Source organism: Salminus brasiliensis, chromosome 19, assembly GCF_030463535.1.
Source record: "Salminus brasiliensis chromosome 19, fSalBra1.hap2, whole genome shotgun sequence".
In the NCBI taxonomy this organism is placed as follows: Eukaryota; Metazoa; Chordata; class Actinopteri; order Characiformes; family Bryconidae; genus Salminus; species Salminus brasiliensis.
The window spans coordinates 10,533,637-10,553,358 of record NC_132896.1 but is presented as its reverse complement, the minus strand read 5'-3'; the positions used below and the strand labels follow the sequence as shown (position 1 = coordinate 10,553,358).

The following is a 19,722-nucleotide window of genomic DNA, read 5'->3' as shown; positions in this document are numbered from 1 at the left end:
ATACGGGTAAATGTGAAAACATAAGGCTGTGTTAATCTTCCTAAAGCCAGAGTACATTACATTACATTACCTTACTTACCCGATATTAGTCGCGGTTTACAGTATGACTGAATATGTGCAAGTCTGCAGGTTTTATGGCAATCTGAGTGAAAAATTGGTTTAAAAATTAAATTTTTATTAAATCTAATTTTTAGTTAGGAGTCAGTTAAATCTTGTGTGCTGCAAACAATTACAGTAGATTTCCCACTCAACCTAAAACTGAACAAGTCAAATAAATAGATACTCCCAGGTGACGCAGCTGTCTATGCGTTGGCCCTGTCATCAGGAGATCACAGGTTTAGATCCCTAGTCATGTCCCAGGGAGCGCAATTGGCCTCATTCTTTCTGGCCCTCCCTCTTGCCCTATCACTCAATGTAATGCTTGCCAGTGCAGGCATCTGTTACCTGACATTACAGAACTAGCAGATCTTGTCCTCCTCCAAGCGTGTTCAGCTGTCTAATAATGTTGCATCAGTAGCAGTTTGAAAATAAGTGATTGGCTGACATCATGTTAGCAAGTGCCAACCTTTACCCTCCCAGCACTGGTAGCATTGTGAAAAATAATTAACCTGATATTTTTATAATCTGTTTTTGCAATCTGTCTTTTTCAGATAACGCACTATTCACTAACCGTGCAGGCAGCTGACGAAGGATATCCTCCTCTATCCTCGGCCGTCCAGGTGACAGTGACTGTGTCTGATGTCAACGACAATCCGCCCGTCTTCTCTCAGACCACCCACAGCCTTGTTCTACAGGTATTGAGTCAGGGGGGCTTATCTTTGTCTCAGGTTAATACGGGTCCACTGCGCGGATCAGAGGTGCTGGAGGGACTAGACACCAGCCCAAAAAGCCAATCAGCCTAATACAGCTATGGATTCACTCCCGTGCCATTTTGTCCGTAGTGGTATTTGCTCTGGCTGTTTGGAAGTGGCCTGAATCATTTTCTCTAATTATAGGGCCAATGCTGCTGACTTGGAAATCCTTTTCACAGCCCATTTGCCTCCACCCAAGGCATCTGTGTCTTCCAAGCAGCCAGACTATTTGGCACTATTTGGAGGTGGTCAGTGACAATTAGGTTCATCTTTGCCAACTGAGCACTCTGTTTCAATTACCTGCTCCAGTGTGGTTCAGAGCCCAGTGTCTGGATCGGACCATATTCTTCAGCCATAACTGTGTTTTCATTTTAGTTCTGAAAGAATCTGACTGAAAGCGCTGAAAACAGCTTGCAACATATTTGAAACACTCTCTCTCTCTCTCTCTCTCTCTCTCTCTCTCTCTCTCAAGAATTTTATTTTTATCTTTTGCTGTTGGTTGTGACTTGAGCCACTGTTTTCCCCAGTCTTAGCAGAATAATACCAGGTGATAATAATGGGCGCAAACTCCATGGGCACTGGAGTGAACTGTAAAGTTAGGATTAAATCAAAGTCCATTTAGGTTTGTTTGTACACTGTTTTTTTAATAGAAAAGCCGTGGCACCTGAATTCTACATTCCCTAATCCTGTTGTGTTATTCTGTGTCAGGAAGCCGAGGCTGTGGGCAGTTCCATTCTGCAGCTGTTGGTCAGTGACAGGGACACGCCTCAGAACGGCCCTCCTTTTTTTTACCACATTGTGTCAGGAAATGAAGGCAGACACTTTCACGTGGACCAGGGGGGACTTCTGTCTCTGTCCTCACCTCTGGGGAAGAGAGGAAAGCTTCAGCATGTGCTCAAAATTCAGGTAATAGTTTATACATACTAATTGTGTCAGGATTGTAGGTATGAAAGTGAAGAATTGAAGTGTGATAACTTTAAAAGGTTCCTTACACACCACTTTTGCAAAGAAAAATGTTCTTTGGCTTAAAGGACCTTTCTTTTAAAGTAAATGCAACAGAGACATTTTTGAACCTCTATTAGCCCTTGGTAGAGCCCACTGTCAGCTGTACATACCCTACTTTTTCTGGGACGCTGGGTGGAGCGGGCAGTGACCCATTTAATGAGGACTGAAGTCACTGTCCCACTTATCCATGGAACCCCTGTGAACGCCACCTCAGCAAACGGTTTTGAGAGGACAGAAAGTCAAACACAACTTTAATTCCTGCTATGTCATCGTCCTCATCCAAGTGTAGAATATCTTTTTGTGTTTGTTTATTTTTTCAATATATATATATATGTATATTTTTTTTTTTTTGTTTGTTTTGTTTTTTTTCACAATTTAAAGTGAATATTAAGCCCTAAAACGTTACAAGTATAATGCTTAAAACCTGCAGTCAACACAGTACTAACTGGTGGGCATAGACTTTCATTATGTGCTCACAGCATTAGCCTCCAAGAGCCATAGCAAAAATAAAATAAAAAAACCTGCCAAACTATTACTTTGAACATAGAAGATGTGAAATGCTTAAATGGAAATGGAAATGTCAGGTACACACATTCCTCAAAGTATCTCACAAAGCCAGTGTTTAATTGGTCCTGATGCATTGTTAAACAGGCAATAAAGGTCTTACCATTAATAAAACAAATATTGCCTCAACAGGTCACTGATAGCGGCCACCCCCCACTCTCCTCCATATGTGTGGTCAAAATCAATGTCACAGAGGAGAGCAAGTATCCTCCCACTGTGGCCCCCCTGGAAATCTTCATAACCATCACTGAAGAAACTTTGAGCAGGCGGGTTATTGGCAAGCTCCATGCCTCTGACCAGGATCCTCAGGACATCCTGTCCTACAAGCTGGAATCCTCGCATGGAGGGCTCTTCTCCGTGGACTCTGTAGACGGGAAGATCGTGGCCGAGCAGGCGCTGCAAGCTGGCCTCTACTCTCTCAATGTGACCGTGTCTGACGGAAAGTTCAGTGTGTGGGCCTGGGTGTGGGTGCACGTGTGGGCCGCCTCCCAGCAGGCCCTGGACCAGGGCTTCACCATACAGTTGGGTAGACTGTCTGCCGAGGAGTTTGTAGCTGACCACTGGAAGAGCCTTCAGCGCACCCTGGGCACTGAGCTCAACATCCCCAGGTAGAGCAGAGTGATCAGAAAAAATATTGTTGATAAATATTTGAATAAAAGAAAGTGTGGATTATAACATAGTTGTAAAGTTGTAATGTTAAAAAAAACCTAGTGCTCTGCTTCATCCCCAGGCAGGAGCTGCACATCGCCAGCCTGCAGCAGGAGCCTGATTCTGAAAACCTGGAGGTGCTGCTGGTTCGGCGGGCTCAGGACGGCTCGGTCCGGCCCGTGGGGGCTCAGAGACTGGCTAAAGCGCTGACTGAAGTGGAGAACGTTCTTGAACTTCGCATGCTGAGGGTAAAGCAGGACGTCTGTGCAGGGGCCAGCTGCCCCGAGCGAAGCTGCAGGAGCTCCGTGCTGATGAGCGGGGAGAGAGTGAGCCACTACAGCACGGCACGAGCCAGCTTCATCACACCCCGCCACAGCTGGGAGAGTGTCTGCTCCTGTAATGGTAGGCGCCTGCCTCTCAAACACTGGCCACATTCCGAGGAGGATTAGCAGAGGTCTCATCTCTGTTTTGACTCTGTTCTGGTATCAGGAAACAGAAATAATTATTGGGTCAGAGAAGATCTAAGTGTTAGAATAGATGGTAAAGATGATTGCTGTGATGAGGCAAGGTAGTCCATCACCAGATCACAATTTTCAATCCAGGTCCTGATGTACACTTGCCCTGCACTTTTCCCAGACCCACCTAGGCCTTTCTCTAGAGTTTAAAAGTGTGTGTATTTTAAGTGAAGTATATATCTGTTGCACTTACCAGTGGTGGTGGTGTCAAGTATTGAAGTACAAATACTTCATTACCTTACTTAAGTAGAAATTTTGGTTATCTGTACTTTACTGGAGTAATTATTTTTCAGCCACAATTATTTTTACTTCTACTCCTTACATTTTTACTTTTCTTTCACATTTTAAAAATAGCCTTGTTCGCGCCATCCAGAAAGTGTGAATGTGATTGTGGTTGGATGAGAAGTATTAACCTACACCATTCTGACACCCTATTGCTTTGTAAGCGATCCATTGCACCTGCACATATCACGTCACACTCCAGCAAGGACATAGCAGACGTATGTAGCCTAGTATGAAGATGTCCGGGTCAGAGACTCAAGAGAACTCGAGTGAAATGTCCCAACTAAGCCCCATATTTACATTCCAATAAATGTATAACATAAAGGGATACCATGCTTCTGAAGACTTCTTCCACCATTACAATACTTATAGCTAAATATTTATCATATTTTCTGCTCCCTGAAACACATTAATGCTCAGTAGTTCACATAGATGCTCCTTTAATATATTTAATATTAGTAAAATACATTCATTTTCAATGCCATTTGTTTTCCTTTCATTACTTTTACTTTTATACTTTAAGTAGTTTTGAAACCAGTACTTTTACCCTTTTACTTAAGTTGATACTTCAACTTCTATAGAAGTCTTTATAATCTCTAGTATCTACACTTCTACCTAAGAAATGGATGTGAATACTTTTTTGACACCTTTTGCTCCTTACAAAAAAAGAGTGCACAGTAAGAACACAGGCTGTGAGAACACACATCTGGGAAGCAATTGGGAGGTGCCTTGCTGAAGGGCAGCTGTAAATGTTGATGGAGGAGAAAGCACTCTTCCCTCACTCCTCTCACCACCCTACTTCCTGCCGGTCCAGGGGATCAAACTGGTGACCTTCTGGTCCCAAGCCCACTTCTCTCACCTTCAGGCCTTGTTTAAACACTAAAATATGCATACAGTAATAACCTAGGACCAGGTTTGAACCACTGATATGGATCATAGTAATCATTCCTGTAGTAGTGAGATGTTATTTGTTCTTCTCAGTCTATGCTCTCCACATGATGGCTAAAGGTTGGTTTTAGGCCATCTGTACCATCAAAACATAACATTGATCAGTTTTTTGCACTTACAATTTACACTCTGTGTTGTAGAATCGGCTGTGAGATTTGATGGGCATGGTTATCTGAAGTACCTTTATCAGATGGAGGAGGAAAAACAGAACTTCCTTCTGTCTCTGCGAATCAAGACGTCTCAGGCTGAAGGCACAGTGATGACTGTCAACGCCTCTGACTGGGGAATATTACAGGTATTACAGCTTACAATCAGCAGCCCACAAAAGAATGTATCTACCTGTGCATCTGACGGCTGATTGGGAGAAGTCAATATTAGTAATGGCAAGACGAGTGAACTGAATAACAGTTAGAATTTTCTAATCCACTCTGTAGTGTTGTAGTCAAGACCAAGATTAGAAGTGAACGAGACTCAGAATAAGACAATAAGACAAAATAATTTCATTTGTTACATGATAGATGATAGATCAACCATTTAAATTCAACTCTGCATTTTAATTTTGGAAGCAACTGGTGAGTTTGTTCTGCTTGTTGTTAATATGAAACTATATACTATCAAATCACAAGTTTATTGATTAGATACAGACTGAGGCCGTAGAGGCCAGTCAGAGAGCAGAGGCCAGTCAGAGAGCAGATTTTCATCTTAAAAATAAAAAAAAGTAAGAATATTTAAATGCAAGAGGCTTATTTTTGCATTAGACTTTAAGACAATGAGGACATATAGGTTGAAGAAGCACATTTTAATGGCTGTACAGCGGTCATTTGGATCGCAAAGAACATTCAAATGCAGATCACAGTGGCTTTGGCACTGACTTTATATAACTTGACTCCTGAGCCTGTGCATATCGCTAAATCGATCCGTTTTCTCAAAATCTATGTTATGACGAACCCCCAGCTAAGTCTTGCTCTCCTTCCGTACTTTCAAAGACGGGCAATGAGGGCATGTTTGCTCTATCTTAAGCAGATTTATCTGGTGGGCCCCACAACGTTCAGAGCTTGAATTACATGTAGGAAGTCCGCCAGAAGATGCCACACAAGGCAAAATTCCCACAACTCTTTTGTGGCAGAAAAGATCTAGAACATCCAGAGTACTACTTATACAAACCTCAACCTCCACTTTAGAAGTCATGTGACCTCTCCTAGCGGGTCCCGCACTTATACAGTGGCTTAAGACATCAAAAGTACCGCCTCTGTATTTCCCAGGTTTGCTTCAGAGTGTTGAATCTGGGCGATGCTCGTCTCCATAATTCTCAGGGAAAGGCTTCAGATATAATTATTAATCGTGGTCATCCAAAAATTCTCCCACGCAGGCATTTAGGCTTCCTTCATGGAGACTTTGACAAGATACATGACACAGTTTGTGTGGTGATGCTCTAGTGCACCTTGGCAAATTATTACTGCTTTACAACCCTCATCAATATTCTAGGTTGAGAGAGCAGGCCATGCATCTCTTGGAAAATGCTGGTAATTCAGAATGACCTGTTCCCTGGTTGATTCTTCGTTTCTGTACTCAGGCCTCTTGAGTAATTACCTTTCAGATGGAAATTAGGTCGATTTGAACAAGACTACCTCTGACAAGACGCAGGGAAGGAAAGGTGACTTGTCAGTTAAGCTGCTGTAACATTTATGAAAACTGACAGCCTCAATCTAACATTATTAAACGGAACAAGATTCCTGATCTGATAGACAGTGTGGAACAGATTGATTCAGAGAGTCTGAATAGGAAAAGCAGTGATTGGCATAATTGTGTTTATTTGTCCCTTTAAAATCAGGTCTATCTGGTTCTAGTGTGAGCCTCTTTACCCTGGGCCATAAATTAAGAACATTTTACTTCCTTTTGACCGAAAGCTGCCTGTGCTTGAACGGGAGATAATTTGCTGCTTTGATCTCATCTGTAAAATGGAATCACGTTATGTTTTCTTAAATGACAGGCAGCTTCAGTTTGCTTAACTGCTGTACAATTAAGAGCGTTCAGGGGAATTTGGATTCGCTGCACCTTTTTGTCTCAACTTGTTATGTGTTACCTTTGGCTCGGGGCTGATTCGTAGCCTAGTGCAATTACTCTGAGGTCCGGCGGTTGTGTTTTTTGATGTGGACTCTCAAAAGAAAGCAGCCGTCTTACCTGTCACTCTCAGCAGTGCCATCAAGAAGCTTAAAAGTCCCCCCTCTCAAACTCTTCGCCACAGGGCCTTTAGGGTAAAGCAGCTCTTCAATTAGCACATGGATCACCACCCTCAGCACACTCAGGCCAGCGCAGCACACTCAGGCCCCAGTCCGGCAAATGAAAATGAGCGAAGCCCATAGGCCGATCGCTGATACATCAGAGGCTACACTCACTTCACACACCATGAAACTCTCTAAAGAATCCGCTGCAGCAATTAAATGGCTGGCACGAAGATGATGATGATCACAGTTAATAATATATGCTCTTGGAAATCAGCATGATGCTTGCAAATTTAAGCCGCATACGCAACACTGTGCATATTTAATGAAAGACAGAAAGAGCTAATGCATGGAAGGAAACACATGAAAAAATATGGGGGAGAAAATATGAAAGGCCAAAGCGATTTCATTATTTATCGGTGCTGCGCTGAGGAGGCAAAAATGTCCGTGCGCATGCCAGTGCCCCTGATCTGAGCATGACCTTGCATCCCAGAGCCCCATTGAGCTTGAAAGCGAGCTGCCTCCACTCCAGCTCCTGCGAGCTCTGTCTTTCCGAACTAACCGCTCCCCACTCAAAGCACTTCTGGAGTCTGTGAGATGCTGCTCTTCACACGGTGCAAAAAAAAAACAAAAAAACACACACACACTGCTTTGTGCTATAGTGCCTTCTGTCAATTCACAGCCACCAGAAAACCACAAGCCCTAAAGCCACATTGGACCGAGAAAGTTAAGGCAGAAGCACTTCATTTATATTAAGTCATTTATTTTGAACTATAAAACTGGGCAATTAAGTAGCCCTGCTCTTGTATACCACTTTTCTCACATTTAGCCGGCAGCTAAAGCAAAGTAGGCCTAATTAAGTGAATAGTTCAGCAAAACAAAAGTCAAACGTAGTTTATTTTACTCCAAATGCAAAACGTGTTTGGATGTTAAGTCAGGATGATCACCACCCTACCTCTACATCAATAAGATGTAGCGAAACCCCTAATGTTAGATTAAGGTTGGCAAAATCCTTAACGCTAGGTTTGCCTACCTTCGTAATACGATTCACATTCAATATTTTAATGTTAATATATATATATATATATATATATATATATATATATACATATATTCAAATGCTACTGTAACCTGTACAATTGTGTTATATACAATTCTATAAAATCTGTGAAATGTGTTCCTGTGTGGCTCTGTGGTTCCAGGTGGTTCACCGGGAGATTATCTTCCGTTATGGCTGTGGAAACGTCCTCCCTGGAAGCCTGCAGGTGAGGGACAACCCGGTGGCTGATGGCCGCTGGCACCATGTCTCTCTGGAGGTCAATAGAACTGTGCTCAGACTCACTGTGGATGGTACCCATTCCAACTCTGTGATCTTGCCGGAGCCTTGCAGGCTGTCTCAGAGCCGCGGGGCCCTGCTGCTTGCTAACCCCAGCTCCAACACGGAGGCCCACTCACCAGGTTTCAAAGGCTGTCTGGACAGTCTGGAGTTTAACGGCCAGTCAATGAGGAGAAAGGAGGGGACCACAAGCCCAGGCTCGCAGAGAAACCAGCTCTTTGGCATGTACCAGTGCTGCAGAGTGGATGGCTGTGCTGACAACCCTTGTGAGAATGGAGGGACATGTGCACAAAACTTGAACGGAGGTGAGGATCAGACTAAATTCATTAATGTCAAAGCATTAAAATAGGGATAATGCATGTGTGCCACCCTGACCCTCTTTAGCATTTTGCATTGTCATAGCATTATATACTAATACTAAGTACTAATTAGGAACAGAATGAGGAATACGTCTTTATATATGTGACCTTGTATGCTAAATTGTGGTACAGTTAGCCCAGGACCTGAAGTATTTATTTACCAAATGATTATTATTATTATTATTATATTATTGCCAGGATTCGTTTTGATTGAAGCAAATCCCAATAAAAACATTGTATGGTCTATTAAAGAGCCCATTCTTGGATTTTTTTAAGAATAGAAATATTTAAATAGAAAAAATGGGAAATTGCTGGAATATGTAAACATTAGCCTAAAGGATAAAACCATTTCATTTATTCTCCAGGCCGGTAATGAAGACAGCCTGTTTTAAAATAATTGCATAAATGATGTCACTAAAAACAGTGCATTTACAGATAGCATTCACCTGTTCAGTTTACAGCTGTTTAGCCCCCCCATTCACCTTTTAGGTATGTGTCTTTCTACACTGCTGTTTGAATGAGGCACAGTCCAGCACAACCAATCCGAACAGCACAAACATGCTTTACAAATTTTAGGGCATAAACAAAGCTTGGATAATGGTCAGAAAAAATTAGTTTTGCCATTGTACCTAATTCAATGGGCTTTAGAGGGAAAAACTGTAGTAATCTTCAAAGCCACTGCCCAGAAAAAAAATTATAAATTAGGACACATTTGAAAACCTTTTTTTTCATATTAAACACATGAGCATTTGATCTTCATTTGAACAGTATTGAGAGATTGATCATACTTTTTTAGAAATGCAGTTTTCTTGGGAGAAGTTTGGACACCCTTACATGTATTATTAATAACAGTAGAACGTCTGATTTTGGATTGTTCTGAGATCTTTTGAAATCCCTTTCCAGACTCCTATAAACCTCTCTAACCTCTTTTAATCACCTGCAGCTAATGTGCTGCACCTCATTCTAATTTTAACATTTTAAGTAGTAATAAATGTGGGGGTGTACTTTTCCCCACAAGAAAACTTCTATTAGTTACATTAAAAAAATGTTTTTAAAAAAGACATTTCTTCAGTTTATGTGTTTATTGATATTACCTTCATCTCTGAATATTGTTCAAATGAAGATCATGTTCAAATATGGTAAAAAGGTTTTTCTTGGGTATCCTGATTTTTGTTCACATGGCTGTAAGTGACAAATTTGTGCGCTTTAACATTAGCGTGAACAAAATTAGCCACTAGCCTTAATGTTGTGTGTAGTCAATTTCTGCACCTCTAAAATCTCTCTTCTATTTGTGACCTTAAGCTGAAAGTTCTATATGTATATTTGTATGCAATAGCACCATTCACTGCAACACAATTATGGAAATGAAGCCGGGGAGATAATAACCCCAAATGTATTTCCTTTTCAAAAGATGTGCGAGAATGTCAGGCTCAGTGATTTCGGTTCTGGTCTTTGAACTATTCAAATAACTCTGCTCGGATCTCTGTGGGTGCACCAGCGCCAGGGTGACAGCTTCTCTTTCAGAAGTTAGGACATGATGTTGTCTGAAATTCTGCCCTCCAGAGTTGCAGTGCAGCTGCCCGCCGCGCTTCTTTGGCGCGCGCTGCGAGCTGGACAACAACCCCTGCTCGTCTCAGCCGTGCGCCCCCGGCAGCCTGTGCGTGCCTAAGCTCCAAGGCTACATGTGTCACTGCCCTGAACAAATTACTGGAAGCAGGTAAGAACATATACTGTCGCACGGCTCAGTGTGATCACACACACCTTATCTCTGTCATCTTTTTGCCGAGGGCACAGGGGAGTCAGCGCTGTTTGCATGACAGTTAGTGCCATGCCTTCATGTGTTTCTCCTCTTTTCCGTAATAAATGCAATATCCACACAGTGCATGTAAATTGTGTGTGTGCATGCAATAGAATTTGTCTGATTTAGTTCTGTGACTTTAAGGTAATTGAATAGTGGCTTATGATTTAGCCCCGTCTGACCTCTTTCATTGGCTAATTGGCTCAAACTTGGAAAATTTCAAATTCCAATTTCCCAAAGAGATAAAGTAAAGCACATCATCCCTCAGAGAACTCCAACTGTCACACCGTGCTGTTTTGAAGATGATGAAAAATTAGAATGCGCAGTGGCAGACGCAGCTGCTACAGAAAGGAAGTGCACCTGCTTTATTACTTTTCTCACTACATGAAAACACTGCTGGCAGGCTTTTGATTGGTCACACTTTGACAAATAAATGAACACTCCACATTTAATAAGCCTATTTGTAGATTAATTGTCACCAGATCAAAATTTCTGTGACAGTTAATAACTAGGCAAGTACAGGATGACCTGATTTCCGAAAGGAAAGTTATAGATGACATTTTTCTTTAATATATTTCAACATAATAAAAGTTACAAAAGTCTGGGCGTCCTGCATGTTCAGTACTTGAATTTCACCCATTCTTCCATGTAAAAGGGCTCCTAGCGCTTCTGAGAGATTCTTGGGCCATCTTGCATGCACCACTGTTTTTCAGGTCTATCCTGCAGATGTTGATGATGGTTATGTCAGGGGCCTGCGAGAGGAGGGGTGTGTAGCTGAATATGAAGCATTTGTTTCTCTGCTGCAATACCTAGTGGCAGAATGGATCATACAGTGCAGCTGGAGATCAGTTCATCATCAGCTTAACTATTCACAGTACCAGAAACTTTGACCAAGGATGTGTGAAATTTTGCGTCGTACACACAGCTTTGAACCTCATTCTCTGTTCTTCTTTTATTTGTGTATGTACAGATGTCAGACCCTGATTGACGCCTGTTCTCCGAACCCCTGTCCCAACGGATTTGACTGTAAAATATTTGAGGGCTCCATACACTGCGACCCATCACCTCAGCTATCGAAAGGAATTGGATATGTAGAGATTGCTGAGATTTGTGCGGGTGTGATGGCTCTGGTGTTCCTGGTTGCGATTTTCGTGTGTGTTCGAAAGCGCTACATCAGCTACAAGAAGCACAAGCCGGGCTGCGTGCAAGACTCCAATGGCTATTTCCCCTCAGGCTTGACCAAGAGCATGATGCGTGATGGAGGGAACACACCCCCCATGGAGATGAGCACCCTGATCGGCTCAGGGAAAGACCTGGACCACAGCCCTTTCCGTTCCCTGAAGCCCCGCGAGCAAAGGGAGCTGACTCAGGCTGGCTCACGGCCTCAGAAGGCTCAGGGCCCCGTGGTGTGCAGCGTGGCCCCTAACCTGCCCCCACCCCCCTCCACCAGCTCCGATAACGACTCCATTGTGAAACACAACTGGGAGCCGAGCTATGAAGGTTAGTCTATGAGCCTGTTTATTTATTTCTTTATTTACATTTACATATAGGATGGAGAAGTTGGAGGACATGCAACTTGAGAAGGTCAGGAAAAAAAATCTTTCTCCTTCCAAAACTAGCATAACTGTCTTTTTTCAATCAAAATGACTCACTAACAGATCCAGTGAGTGTACAAGGTAGAGCTTCAAGGTCTGTTCATACGTCTTCAGCACCAGAGCAACAGTATGAACATTAAAAATAATACAAATACATGAATAAACTTTATCCTCTATAGACAATATTATGGAAATTAAAGCTAAAATGAATATCAGTTTATTTTTTTAGGCAAAACTTACCTTACAATACAATAAGGGAAGCTAATTGTTATTATCTAAACTAACCACTCACATCAGTTACCTCAAATAGACTTGCATACGTAGTGTCTAACACAGACACACTGTTAAAAAATCAACAAAAGAAAGAAAGAAAAAATGTTAAAGAATGAAAGCTAAAACATTGAAGGATGTTTTTTATTTTTGGTAAAGTAAAAACATGTTGGTGATCCATTCAGTTCGTAGTGATGTCTTCTGCCAGAGTAGTTACCCTGACCTTAGTAAAATGGATCGATACCCTATAAAAAACTAAAAAACAACCATACAAGCCTAGTTTTGCTGAATGGTCAACAGCATTTCAACTCAATGGAGAGTTTGAGTGTGACTCGGCCTGGTAAAGGTGTGACTCAGGCCTTGCCCTCAGAGCCTTATATTTACGAGTTTTTAGAAGTAAAGGACCCAGGACCTCATGAACATAGCAAGGCTAACCGTACGGTAGTGGTTCTGGGTAAGGGCAGCACTGTACTGATGATAACACTGTGGTAGGAATGTTGGGTGAGGCCAGCAGCCGGGGCTCTAACACTACAGTAGTGATGCTGGGGCACTGCTAATGCCGCAGTAGCGATACTGAGTTGACATGCTATCGCTATGGACACACACATTAATCTTCGCACCACTTCCCTTTACAATAATACCTCAAGCAAGGAGACCCAACCTCAGCCTGCCTAAAATTACATCTCCCCTCGGCAGCACAGATACTTGTCAGCTTTGTGTCAAAATGTTGTCCTCAGATCGTCAGGACGAGAAAATGTCTTTTTTGAAGGCAGTCGCGCATATGCACTTCAACAAGGTTCACCAGTCAGTCAGTAAATTGCTCACTCACTCAGCCAGTCAGTAAGCGAAATTGCTTCTTCTAGGCTGGCCCACTAGGTGGTCCGGCAATGAAGACGTAAGCTACAAGAGGTTGTTTGAGCGATGCCAGAGAAGAACCAATTTTGCTTCCATAAAGAAGCATCTTTGCAAAACGGATGAGAGCATGAAGAGCCTTCTTCTTCTTTAAACCTATAAATGGTTCTTTACACTTGTTTAAGACAAGTATGTTGTGACATAAGCTCCCTTCACACTGGTGTATTTGTATGCATAATAAATGCACTGCTTGCCATTGATCTCAATGAGAAAGATGTGCTGACAGACAGCAGACACCAACCCATGCTCATGCCATCCAGTTGTCCAGTGAAAAGAGTCCAGCAGAGTTCTCTGACGTACATATGCATCAGTGGGAGACAGTGTGGAGCAGGGCTTCAGCCACAAAGATTATAAACTAAAAGGGGGATAAAACTGATCACAGCTCACATCATGTTTGAATGGAAAAAAGATTTCTTGCATCAAGCTCATGCATTTTCTTTTTACGCATATTTGAGATGTATGAACATGACTTTAGGCCTGCAGTTTGCATGATGCTAAACCATTGACTATAAGCTTCCATTACTTCTTAGCTGGGAGCTACTTCTTACCCTTGTAGCTCCTATGCAAAACTAAACAAGCAGACTTCAGATACCAATGTACCAAATGTTTTGACTGATTGTCTACATTTGTGGTAAGGGTTAAATCATGATTCTTGTCCAAACCATGAACATCAAACATTGCTTGATTTCAGTGTCGAATGAAAGAAGAGAAGATTTCAGAAGAAAGTTTCTCAAATATTTGAAAGACTGTTATAAACAAGCACATCCACCCAACATCCTCTCCTTTCTGTTTGCAGTGTACCCTGCTGATCCGGACTATTTCGGTCGCCCAACTGTCCAGGAGTTCCCTCAGTTCGATATCGTAGAGAGCACCTACCCCACAATGTCGTCCACAGACTCTCGGCGGAACTCCAGATTCGGGGGCTTCCCGTTCCCTCTGGACCGCAGTGACCGGCGTGCTCCACTGCCCCCCTGCTACAGCAACCAGAACCTAGACGACTTTCTGGGACCGGATGGCCTGCCCCTGCCAAGCTCGCAGTGTCCTAATGAGTACACTGCCATTAGCTACTACCCCACCCAGCACGCACGCAGTATGGACAATGTGTCGGCGGGATATAAGCGACTCAGCGTGCGCCTGAGTGTGGCCCAGCCTTCGTACGCAGACTGTGGCTCCTCCCGCCACACTTCGCCGTCCAGGCGTCCCCGCAGCCGTGCAGACTCGGACATGATGGAGAGTGACTACGGCAGCTGCGAGGAGGTCATGTTTTAGCATAATGTTGAAACTGTACTCAACAGACTCAAGAAGAGGTTTGAATACTCCTGGACTATTATTCAGTTGTTACTCCTAAGGCTACTCCATGGCTGTATTCACCCAGAGGGCTTTGGGGGCTGCAATTCAGAGCCCTTTCCAATAGAGGGGGCTTTGTCACATTGAATAATTCAGAGATGAACTTATATAAACATATATGCTTAAATTGAGGGAGTTATGCCCTTTTTGATTATCCATCATTTTAGTCATCAAAGCAGTGAATGATGGTCAACAATAGGCCTTGTGTTTTAGCCTGTTTGTGCACGTAAGCAATGCTAGCGGAGAGAGCTCATCCGTTAATGTGGTTACTAGTGTAGGCCATTTTGTTCTGGTGTATGTCAGTGTTAAATGGTCTTCTCAGCACTTCTCCTCTGTGATTATTGTGATGCCACAGATTACCCCTAAGCCCCAGTTAACAATGTGCAGCCTTGCCGGTAACTACTTTGAATAAATCAGTAACTACTAGGATGCTTAAATCTAAGGTATGTAGTTACAAAAGTGAGGAATTAAAACCTGGACCCCCTGACGGATCCTTTGAGTTTAAGGGGCTATGAGAAGAATGTGAGTGGGGCATTTCAGGGATCTTTATGGCAGAGTCACTGAAGCACTCAAGCTCCCTGCATTGAACAGTATTACCTTTTTTTTTTTTTCCTCAAACGCAACCCACCATCCCTGGCATAGAAGGCCGTTAAATAATGTTCTTCTGCCCTGCTGTTTGAGGAGATGGCTCCTGAAAACAGCTGCACAGTTCCCATCACTCCGTAGCATCTTCATCTCGCACACTCATTGAAAGTCCTCTTCATGTGCTGATCTGTAGTATTTGTTGCATGACTTTTTTTAAAGAGGTCTGAAATGTGGTTCTAGGTCACATCGTCCAGGTTTTAAGCTGCAGGTTCCACTCCTGCGTGTTATCTTAGCTCCCCAGGTAAGCAGCAGAGCGGTGTACCATATTATGTGCAGATTTTGAAGCCGTAGCACCAAAATGACTGACTGTTGCTACACGACTCTAAAATATCGAATTGGAAGCACTGTGGGGAGCTAAATGAAGCCATTTAGCCATAAAATGCCATATGTGCAACAAGCGGATAAGAATGGTTGCATAGATGCCAAGAGAGATAAAAAAGGGGCGTGTTTAAACCATAATTTAAAAAAAAAAAGGACATTGTCACTGTTGTATCAAAACCCTCAACATTTCATGATGACAAGACCAAATGATATGGTCAGAATTACAGAGTTAAGAATCCTTGTTTTTCCCAATGAAAGTCAAACAACTGGGAGTTATGTTCAGATCCATATGCCGTCCATAATGTTTATAGGATTCTCCCAGTAAAGGGAAAGAGCAGTTATTTAGTTATTTGCTTGGGCAGGCACTCCGTGTTCTCCTCCGAGCGTGTTGAAGCACTTTGAAAATGCTGTTTGTCTCGTCGATTGAAATGAAGCAGTGTTCAGCTTCATGTATGTCAGAGGAGCTGAGTGTTAGCTTTCATCCAGCATGGTGAGAGTACAGTTGTGTGGAAAGGGGAGAAACCAACTCTATTGGGAACTGGCCACTACTAAATTGGGAGGTGAATAGAAACACTGTAGATGCAATTTATTTAGATTAAAGCTGAGGCTGGTCCTTTGCTACTTCCATGTATTGATAGTAGAAATATATAGTCTATATCAGGAATAGATTCAAAATAGTGAGTCTTTCAGTGACAGGTCTTGTTAAACAAATATATTTTTCACAAGCATGTAAAGTATTATGAAAGCAGTGCATTGTGAATAGTAATGAGATAGATACAGTATTTTTGGAATGTGAACTCATGCACTAGTGTTGTAAATGTGTGAAAAGTTTGATGATGATAAAGCCAATTCAATTAGATGATATTAGTGATAAATATTGATGGTAACAGTTTCTCATAACAAATGCATGTAAGCTGTTTTAACTTCCACCGGTAATGCACAAGCTGTAACTAGTTTTTTTATTAGAAATCTCTGTAATTCATCTATATGATAATGACTCAAATCTCTATAATGTCATTTTCTTGGAAGAAATGTAAATAATTACAAATTTACATTTTATTAGTAAAAAGCCCAATCAGTTTAATGTAATTTATTCATTTGTTTTATTACTAGTAGACATTGTTATTCCAGATATCTCCACTGTATATCTGACTAGTGTAAATACTAATTCAAGTAATCTCTAATATGAGTTATTTGGGTTTTGACTAGGAAGACTAATATTATTCATATCTAAAACTAGAATTTGTACCAGTCAGAATTACAGTGGAAATATTTGGAATTACAATTTTTCTGGTAAAATCATTATTGTAAATATCTGTAATATTATAGATATTTACAATAATATCTGATAGATACTACCAGTACAAATGTAATTACAGATATAATGAGATTGAGATTACAGAATGAGAGAATGAGATGTAAATCAATGGCAAAATATGTTTATTCTAAAAATCTGTTGTGCTGGCAGTATGACTAATTAGAATGTCTTTATATCAGTGGAGCCTAATATTATAACTAGTAAAAAAAATCATAGCTAATAACTGCAATTTAAATTTCTACTAGAAAAACTGCTTTGAGATCTTGAATTTTAGCGATTACTAGGCTAAAATGGCTTGCCCTACAAACAAGCTAACAAACATGATGCATTCTTGTCAGCCGAACACTAAAGAAAGCATTGAGGAAATGTGGAAATGTATCATGGACAGTGTATCTATTTTCTATTTTTTATTTTTTTGTTGTTTCCATACATTCTTTAAAAAAAAAAAAAGTGTTGCCCAGTCCTGCCCATGCTACATGTTACTAGTCTTATCCTTACTGACTTGTTTACACTTGAAATATGATCAGTAGGGAGTTGCACCACAGTTCAGATGCTGGCTTATAGAGTTTGCGTTGAGGCTGTATGGAATTCCTATTGAAGCCACACATACACGCACGCACATGTACATGCTCAGGGCTGAGCCATTGAAATCAGCGCATGTACTGCTCCCTCTCTTCTACAGAGCGATCGCTATGTCATTGTGGTGGGTAGTGCTTAGTGTATGGAGCAACATGAACTGTAGTAGTCTTGTGTACGGCAGCTGTTTGAAGTATTTCTGGAGATCGCAGATTCCACAGCTTCTCGCATCTCTGTCATTACGTCCGGCCACACGAACTCTTGTTGTATGTACAGTGAATGCAGTGGTCCAGTGAGTTCAAGACCGAATGTATCCTGTTTTTGTTTTTTTGTATTTTCAAATTTCAATGTGGGACTAATCCCATGTTTTAAATCTGTTCCTCTGTGAGAGAATCCAGAATCATTTGCTTTCAGGTTTCATTATTGTTGAAAATCTGTATATAACAGTATATAAATAAATATATGTGGTTAATTAATGTTTCACTGACTGGCGTTGTATCTTCAGTGCAGTTTCCTGTGGTGTTTATTCAGTATGCAAACATGTTTACCTCTGTGTAACTGTTATGACTGAGCGTTCCGTTAGAACACATTTCCATTAAGGGCCCCGTCATTTCATTGCATCGTAAAACCTCCAGCTGAGAGTGCAACAGCTCATGTAACACCATCATTATATTCAACCGTGCTCAGCTGCCTGTCTCTGAAATTCGGCCGGGCTCTGGCTGATTGGCAGCATTACTGAATTCTATGCTCGGATATCTCCGGTGTCAGGGATGGAGAGGTGAGCGAGATTTTTCATTAGGCGCATCCGCTTTTCCACTGCCAGAGAATCAAAGGTATTGCAATAATGGCTGAGCATAATAAGGTAGGGGCATAAATCAGCACAGTGGAACACTGGGAGGCCTGAGTCAGCTTCATTTGGGAGAGACTAGAGTTCAGGTCTGTCTTCACGACTCAGCAGTTTTTTCATATTTACACAAAGGTACACAGGGATGTTACCCAGGTTTCCCAGATATTTAGAGTATACAGCTATCTGGACAATCTGGATGAATTTCCCCACTGCGGGACTAATAAAGGACTATCTTATCTTATCTTCAGTTCCACAAGCCACAAATGCAGCAGCTGCTGCTGTTTAACAAATACTGACTGAAACCTGCTTACACTACCGCTCACATTTACAACCAGTAATCTATCGAGGACTTCCAGAAGACCCACATGAGAATCGAACCCACAACCCTGTTATCGATAACCAGACGCTCTAACCGCTGAGTCACCACTGCCCTTAGGTCTTTAGTTTTTTTAACCCTTTTGTTTATAAGCAAACGTTAATACTGAAAATAGGACTGTGTACTGTAAGCGTACTTACTGTAAGTGTACTGTAATCTTGCATAGGCTAAATACAAGCATGACTCTGTTTAGTTAAAGTAAACTAAACATTTTTACACTAAAAAAGTCACTTCTTAGGCTTACCCTGAGGGTTCCCGCTGCTACCTGAGGCGTTAGACCTAAGCACCCATGGCCTTGCTCAACTTTGTGCTTAGATATACTGTGTAAGATGAAGTTAGACCCCAACCCATCAAAAGTTTCTCCAGAAATTATTGTTCATGTTCAGCAGTAACAATCTCTGCTGTGTTCTGTTAAGGCTTTACACTGGAATTGTGGAGCACTTCTGCGTTTGAAAGCATTCAGCCACAAGGGCATTAGTCAAGTATCTGAACATATTAGCATAGTGTATGAAATGAATGAAAAAACTCTTGTTTATCTGTGAAGATCTATGCATGTGTTTAACCTTTAACCTGCCAGCGGTAAGCTGCTTTTGTACTGATGTAAATCCGTGAATATACCAATAAATAACAAAATAAATATGAATATTTAGACATTATGGAACAATATCCCCCTTGTGTTTTGGTGGGGCAGGTGCACAAGAGAGCTTTTCACTGTCAATTTAATATTTTAATCTTACATCTTTATTTTTTGTTTTCTTGAAACACCAAAACAGTTCATTATTATAAAGGCTGAGTTCATTACTACAAGAGTATCTATTTATTCACTCTGGCTACGAGCCATTAAAACGTTGATTCTATGATCAATTATAGCCTTCATTTGTCACAGTGCAGCATCAGCAGAATATTCCCTAAACACTCCTGTTCTGCTGGAGCTGCATTTGATGATGATCTTCGATCATAAAAGTGTAAAATCTATGGGGTTAAACC

The 19,722-nt window shown here is 41.6% G+C and overlaps 1 protein-coding gene across 1 annotated transcript in view; it reads left to right on the top strand.

The window, feature by feature from the left end:
- Nucleotides 1–14,574, top strand: part of fat2 (FAT atypical cadherin 2) — a 41,751-nt gene extending 27,177 nt beyond the window's left edge. The window contains exons 16-24 of the mRNA XM_072663719.1: nucleotides 651–794; nucleotides 1,560–1,757; nucleotides 2,553–3,028; nucleotides 3,151–3,470; nucleotides 4,954–5,108; nucleotides 8,238–8,676; nucleotides 10,294–10,447; nucleotides 11,499–12,028; nucleotides 14,102–14,574. Coding sequence (XP_072519820.1) covers nucleotides 651–794; nucleotides 1,560–1,757; nucleotides 2,553–3,028; nucleotides 3,151–3,470; nucleotides 4,954–5,108; nucleotides 8,238–8,676; nucleotides 10,294–10,447; nucleotides 11,499–12,028; nucleotides 14,102–14,574 — 2,889 coding nt within the window. The remainder of the gene's footprint in view (nucleotides 1–650; nucleotides 795–1,559; nucleotides 1,758–2,552; nucleotides 3,029–3,150; nucleotides 3,471–4,953; nucleotides 5,109–8,237; nucleotides 8,677–10,293; nucleotides 10,448–11,498; nucleotides 12,029–14,101) is intronic.
- The last annotated feature ends 5,148 nt before the right edge of the window (nucleotides 14,575–19,722 follow it).